Source organism: Neofelis nebulosa, chromosome 4 (assembly GCF_028018385.1).
Source record: "Neofelis nebulosa isolate mNeoNeb1 chromosome 4, mNeoNeb1.pri, whole genome shotgun sequence".
Lineage (NCBI taxonomy): Eukaryota > Metazoa > Chordata > Mammalia > Carnivora > Felidae > Neofelis > Neofelis nebulosa.
In genome coordinates this window covers 36,570,095-36,583,783 of record NC_080785.1, presented here as the reverse complement: position 1 = coordinate 36,583,783, position 13,689 = coordinate 36,570,095, and the positions used below count along the sequence as shown (strand labels likewise).

General features: G+C 34.0%; 1 protein-coding gene across 12 annotated transcripts in view; it reads left to right on the top strand.

The window, feature by feature from the left end:
* The window catches only part of FOXP2 (forkhead box P2), a 568,827-nt gene that overhangs the window by 403,390 nt on the left and 151,748 nt on the right, over window positions 1–13,689 (top strand). For 11 of the 12 annotated variants that reach the window (XM_058724538.1, XM_058724535.1, XM_058724536.1 and 8 more), the window contains one exon: window positions 9,848–9,937. In XM_058724538.1, the coding sequence (XP_058580521.1) occupies window positions 9,848–9,937 (90 nt within the window). Of the gene's footprint in view, window positions 1–9,847; window positions 9,938–13,558; window positions 13,617–13,689 lie in introns of those variants that run through there. The other variant, XM_058724539.1, reaches the window with a different exon arrangement.

Here is a 13,689-nt window from a genome sequence, read left to right as displayed (position 1 = left end):
TCCCTCTCTCTCTGACCCTCCCCTGTTCATGCTCTGTTTCTCTCTGTCTCAAAAATAAATAAAAACGTTAAAAATATTTAAAAAAACTATTTTAAGAACTGATATCCACTGTAGGAATTATATAAGTTCAAAAGTTTCACTTGAAATAATATTACTTTATACTTTAGCTTTTAAAATACTTCCAAATACATTTTCTTCTCTGATTTCACAAATCAGGTAAATATTAATAGCACTTAATGGACAAGAAAATTAATGCTCACTGTGATCAAGTAGTCCAAGTTCATCAACTAATAAAAGGCGAAAGAATGTCTTCTGAAATCTAGTCGATACCATTACATCATATTTTCTCTTCTAGTTACAAAGAGGAGCTTTTGAAAAGTCAGCTATGCCAATAGTAGCAGTGTCACAGACATATTTTATTTTGCTGTCTTTTCAAAACTAAAGACAACCAGTCCTCAGAATGCACAATAACATAGCATATATTGTAAGTGACTCTTTTGCTTATACCTGATATAATTGGAGATGCCAGGCCCCTTGGCCAGGTTAAAAGTATAAAAAGACTCTGAGTAGTGATGATCCCAAATTAGAGCAGTGGGAAAGTAAGTAGTTCTTTATTTAGTTATGGAGGCAACATTTCAGAAGACCTCCATATATCTGTATGTCATCAGTGTCTGCGGAAGTACATTTCATACTCTAACATTTTAAATGCCAGTTTTTACTCTACTAGCTGTATTTCTCAGAACAATGAGAGAAAAGCTTTCTCAGTTTTGTTTCCTCAGCAGTTCCAATCTTTCTCTCATTCTCAGTCAATTCCTTATTGTCTGAATTAATTGAGACTATTCAGTGTGAACTCTTTCCTCTTCCTACCTCTGCCTGGCAAAGTCACCTGTCCTCCCTTGTCTTCAAATTGTCTCTGAGGATGATGTATTTCTTCTCCCCACGAGGCTGTCACCTGCTCCCGCTCCTTGATTTAGGCCTCTTCACATCCCCTCCAGTGACTTCCTCCTTTCTCCTTACTACAGCGTCTGTTTCTTCCCGTTAGCTTATTAGCAAACTGTCTTTAAGACAAACAACAAACACACACAACCTCTCAAACTATAGTTCTTTTATATTTTGGTCTTTGCAGAACTATCAAAAGAATTGTTTGCACTTGTAGCCATGGTTTTCCCCTATAATTCTCTGCAGTCTAATTTCTACTTCAATGCTCAATGGGAACTGCTCTCTGATAGGTCCCATGCAAATTATCAAATCAACAAGAACTTTCGTTAATCCTTAGCCTCTTTGAGTTTTTGGTATATGAGAACCCATTCATCTTCTCCCTCTACAATTCCTTTTTTCCCCCTATTCTCTATTTTTCCCAACTTTGCTGCGATATAATTAACATCACAAATCTTTTATTTAAATATGTAACATTTTTAATGGGATGTAATTTACATACCATAAAATTTATCCTTTTTAATGATACATTTCAGTAGATATTAGTATATTCACAAGTTTGTGCAACCATCACCACTATCTAATTCCAGAATATTTTCTCCCCCCTCCTAAAAAGAAACCCCATACTCATTAGCAGTCACTGTGTATTATCCCATCCTTCCAGCCCCTGGCAACCACAAATCAACATTGTCTCTACAGTTTTGCCTATTCTGAACATTTCATATAAATGAATCATACAAGATGTGGTCTTTGTGGCTGTGTTCTTTCACTTAGCCTATTTTCAGGGTTCACCCACATTATAGAATGTATCAATACTTCATTCCCTATTATGGCTGAGTAATATTCCATTATATGGATAGACCACATTTTGTTTATCCATTCATCAGTTGATGGACATTTAGGTTGTTTCTACCTTTTGGTTATTAGCAGTAACACTGCTGTGAAAATCCATGTTCAACTGTTTGTGTGGACATATGTCTTCATTTTTCTTGGGAATATATATAGCAGTGGAATTAGTGAGTCATATGGTTATTCTATGTTCAGCATTTTCCAGAAGTCTTTTTGACTTCTACTGTGCACTCCTCAACACTCATTGTCTTTCTTTTTCACTATCTCATCTATAAACAAAATGCAAATATTCCTTAAGATTGGGTCTTCCCCCCTCTTTACTGTTTACTAGCAATCTAATTTTCTCCCTTTATTCTAAATGCTATCTAATCTCTTGCTTTGGGGAATCTGTTTTCAGCCTGGTCACTCTGAACCTAGAGCTCTGTATTGATATATCCTAAAATCTTCTGATTATTCTGCCATCAGGTAAACAGCATAATCTCTCCAAAGCCTGTGTTTTGTAATCTGATTTCCCCCTTTCCAAGAGTGGAATAGCTATTCTCCCAGTTACCCTGGACTTAAAATTTTGAAGTCATCATTTACTCCTTCCCAGAAGCCTTTACTCCATGCCCAGTTACTAAGTCCTGCAATTTTACTTTGACAGTACTTCTTGTGATTCTCATGTTTAATTAAATTAGTTCTTATTATCTTGTATTTGGAAAGTCACACATACCTCTTTAACTGGTCTTTCTCCCTCATATCTTTATCTTGCCTCCACTTCTCATCTCCTCACTTCTCATCTGCCCTTTGCAACATGACCTCAATATTGTTCTGGGCCAGGCTTAGCTCATCATTTGCAATTCAGCAACATTTGCCATTACCTGCTAAATAATATCAAGATTATTTTAGCCACTGATTGTTTAGTTACATTCATTAATTAGCTCCAACCAACCTTCCCATGATGTTGAACTAGTTCCTAAACTAAGAACGTACTTTATCCAAGATTACTTATCTTCTTTTCACTGTGTGTGATCCCACATATTCTTTGCCTCTACTTGGTGTGGCCATGTTCTGTCATCCTTGCAAGATGAACTATTTTTCACATAAGTTCACCCCAATTTTGTATCCCCATAAAAAGGTATCTGAGCTCCCCAGCTGAAGATGATCTCTTCAACATATGAACCCCTGCATTGTTTTAAAAACATTTTTGATGACCTTTTGACTTGAAACCAAATCCTTCTTGTTAGACACGAAGCTCTTTGAAAGTAAAAACAATGTCACATCACCCACCCCCCACCTCCAGAAGTGTGCAGTGCTTAGTGCTTTGCTTGATACATGGAGCATACTTGCAAAAAAAATTTATAATGACAAGTAATTTTTGATGGATTTTATTCTTACAAATATTTTCCCAAATTCTACCTCTTTTGTAGTTTTATTATTAAATTACAGAGGAAGTCTAGAATACAGGATTCAAATAATAGTTTATTTTCAGATATACTATAATTTAGTAGCGTGTATTTTCAGTTAATATCTAGTATGCAAGTTGAAATTATAAAAATGTGGCAGTAATAAGTCTTGAGTCCATGTCCAAACTAAAGATGGTATGGGCCTCATATTGAGAAAAAACAAAACAAAACAGGGGCACCTGGGTGGCTCAGTTAGTTAAGCATCCGACTTCATTTCAGCTCAGGTCATGATCTTGCGATTCACAAGTTCTAGCCCCGTGTCAGGCTCTGTGCTGACAGCTCAGAGCCTAAGAGCCTGCTTTGGACTCTGTGTCTCCCCCTCTCTCTGCCCCTCCCCCACTTGAGCTGTCTCTGTCAAAAATAAACATTAAAAAAAATTAAAGCAACCAAAGTGTTGTATGTGAGAAATAAAAAGTAAATCCGAAGAATGTTTGAAAAAATAATAAAATATTTCATAGTAGAAGAGAAACAACTGTGCATAAACCATTGCAGTTCCTGGAACATGTACCATAATAAAGAGATACTGTAAAAATATTAATTTTAACAATTTTAATAAAATTAGTTCCAATTCATCTTTACCTTTCATACTTGGGAGTTTTGCAGTTGGATGGAATTCCTTAATATGTGAACAGGAATTTTATTGAACATTGCTGTAGATTATATTAATGTTCTTTATGTGTTCCATTAGCAATTCATTATCATTAGCAACTAAATAATAAATAAAATAGAAATCTGAGTAACAGACTACTTAGTATCATTTACTGTAGCCTCTGGAAGGCCAGCTCTAAGGAAGAGAACCTGTTCATCCCATTGAACTGAGTATATGATGCTAGACCTGAAAAAACAGCAACAACAACAAAAGCCTGTCTTAGCCATAACTTGCCATGAATTCACAGGCTTATTTTATGGAAAGGTTTCTGAGCTTATCTGGGAGTTTGGAGCCATATTGGAAGATACTGAATATTGGGTTTGGATCTGAACCTTGAGGACTTCCTTAGAAGTCATATGAGGGTGACTTGAGAATGTAGGCCATCACACATCCCGTGCCTCAATTTTCTTTCCTTTGGATCTACATCATGAATACCTAGCCCAGACAGCCTGACATTAGATTAGTAAACAGGATGCTTTATTACTAATAATTCACTCTTATTATACTACCATGAAATAAATGATCTTAGCTTCTCACTTTAACTTCCATAGTAGTCCACACTATGAACACCATATACCTACACATTTATTTTTTAACTTTATGTGAAGTATACTGTAAAATAAAAATAACAATTATTTTTAAAATTTTTTTGGTAATTAGCTCTTTTTTCCCAACAAACTTAGTCTAATTATGTATCATCCATGATAAAATGAGAGGTCAATAGCTACAGATGCATAATTTCACTCTGATAGATTGCTGTTTGAAAATAGGATATGACAATTAGATGATTAATTTTCTTCTATTAAATAGCATTACAAGACTTCAGATTACATTTATCAGTATATTCCCTTTAGTGAGAACATAATGCGAGGAAAGGCCAAACAGAATAGGAATTCACATCCTTTGTGGAAGCTCCGAGTATGCTTTTTATCAACCACACTTGTGAAAATAATTAGACAATGAAATTCTGTTTGAAAACTTATTTCACGTTCAGTTTTCAAAGTAACATGTTAAAGACGTCATATGTTAAAGGTTAAAGCATGTGAGTATGAGGAGCGAAATTTTGAATGTCCTGCTGGCATTTTTTTTTTTTTTTTTGGTTCTGGTTATCTGCAAAGTATATACCCCTTGTCAGTATAACTAGGGAGTGCCTGTGTAAACATTCTTGTTTTGCCTGTTCCACATAATCGTTTCTTGTATCATATTTCTTCTGACCTCGCTATCTGAAACCAATTACAGGAGATCCATTTGGGCTGCATCTATTTTCATAAGAGGCCTAGGCAGCAGTGTTTTTCTCAGAGATGAATATCAACATCAAATATGCTTCTGAGTGCTTTGTTATTTATGTTTCAGAGAGATTTTGTAGCCTTCAGCTCTCAAGAATGTGTCATGCTGTGCTGTTTATACATTGAAGATATTAATGGGTGTAGATGCCATTTTTCATTTTAATGTCTCAAATGCAACAGGCTGATAGGTTAAGCATTCCTATTTTTATAGGGAGAGATATGAGTGATGTCTGTTTTCTCCCAAAATATACATATATTTACTTTGAAAAAAAGAAGTTATTTATTAACCTTAGAATGCTCAACATTTTTGGTTTCATTGGGTGTTTCTGAGCTATTCTCAAACAATTTTACTCCTCGTGAACGTTTTCAGGGTTTTTCAAGATATTGATCTGACAGGTTATAAAGCTTTTTTACTCTTAATTCTCATAACGACCTACTCATTAAAGTCACTGTCCATATCTGAGATTCATAGGTAGCATAAAATTACTACTGTTGTGGAGGGGTGATAACTTGAACTTCTGTTTTTCTTACAGAATTTTAGTTTATTTGAAATTAAACAGTAGCTATTAGGAATGCTGTTTTCAGTAAGTATTTTTTTAAAGTTTTTATTTAAATTCCATTTAGTTAACATACAATGTAATATGTGTTGTGGAGTCAGATGCACTGAATTCTGAAAAACTTGTGCATTCCCACACCTCTGCAGCCTAACAAAAATACATCTTTAATCTGTTGTAAAAATGTTTATTCATTTTTCAAAATATTTTAATTTAATATGATTCCAATTTTTAAAATGTCCTATCTTAATTTTCTTTCACTTTACTAAAATTAGATAACTTCATTAAGTAAAGTGCACTATTAATTCAAAACAAATGTGTTTTTGGAAACTAGATATGGTTTGGCTGTCTTAGAAACCTCTTTCTTATTGTTCACTAGAATCACACTCAGTCATTATTAAAGGAGATTCTGTAAACATCTCTTGTCTTTGCTCTAATTTTTTTTTTTTTCAGAGCAGAGGGTGATCATATAAATCCTAAATAGCTCATAGAACTTAATGAATGGCCCTGGAATTTATCTTTTCTATTTACCAATTGAAGTGGACAAGTGATTTTCAAATTAATATTTTATGTAATTTGACACCTAACACCTTATATTGATGAAAGTATTTTATCTCATAATCTTTCATCTTTTGGGTAGCTACAAAATAAATTACTAAGATGAACCAAATATCTGTGAGCAATTGTTTATTAAAATTCAGTCCTAAAATGATATCCAGAATGCTGGGAATAAAAATGTCATGTGATGCCTGCCGTTAGAATGCAAACTGCCAGAGATGCATGCTTAGGATAAGTTTTAAATCATTCCTGATATCTTAGAGTTATTTTTTTGTCCTCCTGACTTTTATGTTTGCTACAGCAGTCTCTACTGCTACTAAAAGAATGTTGGAATAGGCAAATTTTTTTTTAATTAATTTATTTTTTTTATTTTAGAGAGGAGGGGAGAGGGGCTCTTTTTCATAAGAATTTGTACTGAAAGATGATCCTGGACTATTAAAAAGAAAACTTTTTTTAACATTTATTTTTGAGAGAGAGAGAGAGAGACAGAGCACAAGTAGGGGAGGGGCAGAGAGAGAGGGAGACACAGAAGTGGAAGCAGACTCCAGGCAGCCTCTGTCAGTGCAGAGCTGACGCGGGGCTTGAACCCATGAGCCATGAGATCATGACCTAAGGCAAAGTCAGACGCTTAACGAACTCAGCCACCAAGCACCCCCGATCCTGGACTATTTTAAAGATAACTCTCAATGTGCATGGAAACCAAGGTACTTTAAAAGTTTAGCCAGCTGTCTGTGGTATTCTACTATTACTATTACTCCTGTAAAAACATGCACATGTACACGTATGCTTTTGTCCAGGGACTTTTCATGTGCTGCAATTCCAATAAATCTAATTTTCTAGTATCTTTCTATAGCCACTGGGTGTTGCATATTCCATTGGGTTTCTTGTGTGGGTTGAGCTGAATGAGTATCATGCAGGATGGTGACATGAAGAGCGCCCTAAGCTTGGAAGACAGTTTAGAAGTTCAAGCCTGAACTTTTGACCAAACGATGCTACTGCTTTGTTACTTTAATCAAGTTATTGTCATGTTGGTGCTTCGGTCACTTGTCTGGAAATTGTGAAAGCTAAGCTAAACAATGTGTAAGACTTATGTCCAGCTCTAGAATTGTTCAGTTTATTTGTAATAACTGGTCAAATGATCAGAGGGTTCCAAGAGTTTAGAGTTCCATCAGGTATCGGTCGAGGATATCCAAGTCAAGGATGGCAGGAACACTCAGCGATAAAAACAATCTGTGTTCCGTGGTAGTTGTTCCATTCAAACATTTACAAATTCAAATGTAAAAAGATTATATTGTAGTTTTTCTTTTAGGTTTGGATAAATGAATATGCTCTCTTTATAGGTAAAAATCACTCATTATGGCGCCATATGTGCTCCTTTACTCCAGCTTTACTCATTGCCATCTAATGGTTTCTTTGATGGAACAGAGAGAGACAACATGGCACACTGGAATGCACTCTGGCCTGGAAGCGGGAGACCTTGAACAAAACACTTGATAACTCTAGGCCTCATTTTCTCATTTGTTAAACTGAGGGCATCAGCGTACATGATTTCTATGATTGCTTTTAGTCCCAGCCGTCCATGATTCCAAGATTCACAACTGTGTTCATCAGAATCCTTTAAGAATAATAAATGGCTACAGAATTAAATATAAACTCAATAAGTCTGTGTGTACACAAAACGGGAAAAACAGTTATATGAAAAAAGATGAGGCAAAATTTGTGTGGACTGTGGCAACAAAGGCAAAAATAGTTGATGGATTTTTTTTTTTCTTTTCTTGAGAGTCTCACATAGACACAGCCTAAGTCACACTATGGTAATTTCCACTTGCACAATATCATTTGGAGTTATTTTATAAATTGTGATTTAAAAAGTGAAGCTGTATCATTTAGAATGTTAAATGAAATCTTTTAAACTAAGTTTTGTGATAAAGTATTTGGGGACTTTTTTACTTGGTCTTTTATTTGTCAAACTTCACTTCACATGAAACTGCCTGAGTTCACTGGAATGTGCCATCCTTAGAAACATCGAGGTAGTAATTACTTGAAAAATTGAAAAAACAAAAGATTGCTGCTCTGAGTGAGTGTGTCTCCAAATGTAAAAAGTGTGCTTTACAAACTATGCCAGATCCTGCTCCGGGAAGACAAATCAGCGTTGTTAGGGGAGGGTGCTATCGTGCCTTCAGTTTGTTTACTTTGGTTTCTATGTCTGCCTGCCTTCTCAGAAAACTTGCTTGGAGCCAGACTGTAGCAGCCCTCTCTCTGTCTTTTCATAATTGATCAGGGGATGACTGCCTTCCCCGAGGGTTAAGACGTGGCAACTTTTTCTGTTTGCTCAGCATCTCAATGCAGTAGTTCAAACATTGTTCACACCAGCTGGCAGTGTAATGCCATATGCACATCTTGTCAAAGCAACTGTTGTCATGGATACTAGAAACTCTCTTAAAAACCAGATCATTGATTCCAATCAAAATTGTACTTTTTATCAGCTTAGAATCTCAGTTATGATAGTAGAATATTGATCTAAGATATTCTCCCATCATGAAAAATTTACCTTGTATTCCAAAACAATGAAGAACAGAGTAGGGCAGTGATTTATTTTAGTTTTATGTGTTGAGACATTTCATCATTAGTGTTCATTAAACTCAGTTATTGAGAGAAAAAAGGAGTTTGCAAAGTAGAGGCTCTTAAAAAGTTTTTTTCCCTTAATTTATACTGCTACCCTAAAAGCATCTCAATATGTATTTTTTTATGACATTCGTTTTTATATAAGTTTATATAGTGTATCACCAAACTGCCCCTCCTCCTGTAAATGAAATGCTTCATTTCTTATGTTAAGTTTTGTTTTCCTGAATGGGAAAAAAAAACATAAAAATAAATGAAAACATCTTCTATTTTGATTGGTATTCTGTCACACATAGAAACAAACCTGATTGGTTGAGTGGTAATTTCTTTGTTCTCTGATTTTGCTAAGAATGCAAATGAAAACCACTCAATTTTATTTGGCATTAAAACTGCACTTTATTTTGTCAAAGGAGAGGTTTCCCCTTGAATTGTAAGTACAAAAAAAGTGTTTTTAATCTTTGGTGAAAATCCTTATTAATTCACTTTCAAGATAATCTGATGTTGATTTGTCAAATTTAATTACAGCTTCCGGTAACACTTGAAGTCTACTGCTTTTGCTTCAAAATTGTAATATGAAAATGCAAATTGAATGATAATTTAAAAGGGAGTGGGCATTTTAGTTGAACACTCAAAGACAAGTTCCTTGTGGAAATGAGGTTATTGATACAGTTTATGATTTTTTCCTCTTTAACCACTTTAAACAAATTAACTTTATTTCCTGCAGGATTCCATGTATCTCCATGACTTTAAGTAAAGTTGTGTATGTGTTATATGTGGAATTTTTGTTTCACATTAGAAGATATTTAATAATTCTCTCTAGAAGGGAGGATGGGAAAGGAGCTGTCATACATTGAAGCCTTTTACTATTAACCAAGGAATAGCCAATTATTGATAATTAATTTACCATTCAGCAAAGTATTTAGATATTGCTCCCTTTTTTACTTTTAGGCTCTCCAAGCAGCTAGACAACTTCTCTTACAGCAGCAAACAAGTGGATTGAAATCTCCTAAGAGCAGTGATAAACAGAGACCACTGCAGGTTAGTAAAGCATTCTTGTCCTTGAGATCTTATTTTAAAAGATGTTCATAATGATAACAAAATGGGCAGACCCAGTTGTATACATTCAGAAAATTATTACATTTGCATGTGTTGATAATTTTAATTCAAAAGGAGAGCCCATTTTACTTTTTGGAAAGAGAAAAATATTTTCTATTTCCATAGATTTCAAAAGTGTACAAGGCCACTTATTGCAAAAATTGTATAGAAACCACATTTGGTATACGTAGGCATAAGAAGTTTTGTATAAAACTCCCTTGTGGGATTTTAACAGAATTTTATTCACAAGTTAAAATAAAATGTGAAATTTCTTCTCCAAAAGCAAAGCCATAGTAAGATGGTGTGGAAAGAGACAAAGCAGTCTTAGACAACCTCCGCAGTTGTATCCAAGTGACAAATGCAGAAAACCTCCAAGGTTGCCAGAAAAACTGTTTGAGTTTGCCAAGGAGTTATTGCTGTTGCTACAGTTATAAAAACACATTCTGGAGTTTGTTGTCCTTATTCACTATGTTTGTCCTGTGCAACTGATAGTATATGTATGTCCTTTAAAGTAACTTTTTCTTATGTAATATAACCACTGTTTCATATAGTCTTACCCAGGGTATATAGGCCATTGTTTGGGGAGAAGAAGCATTTTTAGGGTGTTTTTTTTTTAATGTTTGGAAGGTAGAATCTGGAGTTACATAAAACATCTTTCAAAATGTTTATCAGCTCTGTTGAAAGATAAGCAATGGTTTTTCCTGAATCCTGTGTTATATGTAAGCCTAATAAGGTAAGCTTAGTTTAAAAAAAAAAAAAAAAAAAAAAAAGTAAGCATCCTTCTTGTTCCTTTATTTTAACAAAACAATCTTGGGTTTTTTGTTTTTTGTTTTTTGTTTTTTTTTTTAATGGCCTAGCTGTCTATTTTCATTTTCAGGTGTATTCCCAGATGCTAGTAATTAAAACTTACATGATGGCCTTCTGAATGACAGAGAATTACAGGCTACTTATCTACACAATCCAGAAACTACTTATTCCCTAAAAGCTGGATTAAATTTTTGGTCCCTAAACAAATTTGAGATCAGAATATATGTTGTTGGGAGCCAGCCCTTTCGTGGGAGGTGGGTGGGAAGAAGGAAGACTTGTGGAGGGGTTGTGTTCCAACCGTGTAAAGTTCAAATGTCTGCCATGATTGCAAAAGTTGTAGTGAATCAGCCTGAGTTTAAGATTCATTTTAACTTAAAAAAAAAAAATAAATGTCACATTCTTTTGTTTAAACTAATCAGTAATTTTATGGTGACACACTTTCCTCACCATCATCTCTCCCCAAGTAATGACAGTGATTGGAGTATTTCCATCAAATTCTCTTAGTCCAAGGGAGCCTCTCCATACATTTACATGACAGAGAAAAATCTGCATAGAAGTCACATAAGATAGCAAATGAAATATTTTCCTCACTGTAGCTTCAGAATGGGAGTTTTGCACTGTTGTTGGCATAGCAAGGGAGGTTTAGTGGCTGGCAGCATAAGCCAAAGGTAGGAGTTTATTGTTTCGACTTTGGGAAAAGCACTACATATTGTCCTAATTCTATTTTAACATGCCCCTTGATAAAAAAGACAAAGTAGTTGTTCCTTCCTCCCCAAAGCTAAGTCCAGTAGAAGCTTCTTTATTGCTGGTTACCAGGATATCTTTGGAAAGAATGGTTGGGCTTTAGTTTGTCTTTCTTTTTTTTGTTGTATTGGAAGGCAAGATTTGATACTTTGTTTAAAATATACATAATTTTTCTTGGAAAGCACACACATATAATGTAGGAATATTAATGACTCTAAAATAAGAAATTGTTGCTCATGTACCAAATGTTGTATAAATAAAATTTCGGGCAGAAGTCCTCAATTTTGTTATTTTATTGCGAAAGGATGATTGAAAGTAATTTAAATATCTTTTAACAATTTCAAGTGCTAACCATTACCACAGACTTTTCTTGTGTCACTTATACTTAGTGTTTTATGATGCATATTAATATATCTCCTTTGTATAAATTATAAAACTATAGCATTTTATTATTATTTTGTATTTTAATCAGGTCTAATGCCAAAATGTCATAGGAATGAAAAGTTGGTTTTTATGAATGAGAATTTAGAAGTAATGAATGAAGACTTAACTGTTCACCAAATTATACACTGCGATTAATATAATGTGAGGCTAAAGTTTTAGTATTTCACAGAATTTGATAAGTTTAGCAACTGTAAACATACTGGGATTGTGTTACAAACCTAGCAGCATCTTCCTAGTTTGCATATGTTGTCAAATGAGGATATTAGGTGATGCTTATCCTTGCATCTGCAAATGCTTTTTAATGTGAGTTGCACTATTAGCCACTTATGTGAAAGGGTTGCATATTTTTGTTAAAAATTTTAACCATTTAATATGAAATTAACACTTTAAAACTTCGACGATTTTTTTTTCAGTCTAGTTCTTTTTCTACTTAACAAAGAATTTAACCAATCTTTCAGAATAGAGTTGGTGTAGATTATCTCTTAAAATGAATAAAGGTAATTGAACATATTTCAAAACCTGCACTTATAAAGGCTAGATATTTGGTGCTGATAATAGATCACGGTGGTTTGTGCTTTATCATACATAACACATTTTTAGAGGACCAAAAGAAAGTACGTGTTTTTCATTTTAAAATATAGTTTTGATGGAGAACTATTTTATAAGGTTTGAAAAAAATATAGAGAGATAAAAAAATCTGTTTTGATGGCTCAAGTCACAAGAACAATATTAGGTCTTGTTATACTCAACTGATTTCTTTGAAATGTTGAAAAGTAGTAGCCAGATTTGAAGTGTGACATGGTAGAGAGTCTATTTCCAACAGACTAGTATTTATCTACTATTACTTTTTCATTTACATTTTTTTCAGGGTTTTGTGACTTAGATATTAGCCTATCTAATACAAAATGGAAAGAAAAAAATCACATCTGACAAGCTCGAGTACCGATTGTAGTAATAATTTCACTTTTCATGTATAGATATCTGAATATATGTATTTGAAACATATTTACATTTTCTATTCATTCCATAAAACACCAATTGAATAGGTCCAGTCAGTAGGTACATTGATTAATGACATATTGATGAATAATATATAAAGATTGTGATGCAAATGGGAGCTGATATTAACCTAGGCATTACCAGATGTTTCTTCTTTACATGCTTACTGTATACCCCAGAAAACACACTATAATGGCTAAAGACAGCCTCTTGTCTTGATTTCTGATATTTATTTATATCTACTCCTAGAACTTCCTTGGCTTGGTTTACCCACAATGGATCATAAAAAGAAAAGTTAGCCAAAGAGAATAAGTAATGCTTTCAATCTCATAAAACTAATTTCCAGATTACAAAGAGTAAATTTCTTTTACTGTTTTTAAACACACACACACACACACACACACACACACACACACACACATTTGCATATGCACACATGCACACTTCCATAATCTGTAAATTTTAAATTTTTTGTAAAATACATTATCAGTTTTCTAGCCTATGACAAATCTACTTAATTTAGTTTAGGTATGAAAATCGGTCGCATTATTGTTCTTGTTACATTTACAGCCATGAGACAGACTTGTGGTTCTTCAACAGCTGTGCAGAGCAGAGACGTAAATTTAAGGTAAATGACATTGCTTTGCTATCTTAGATGAATATTAGTATATAGTATTGTAATCACTTCCTTCATTGTAGGT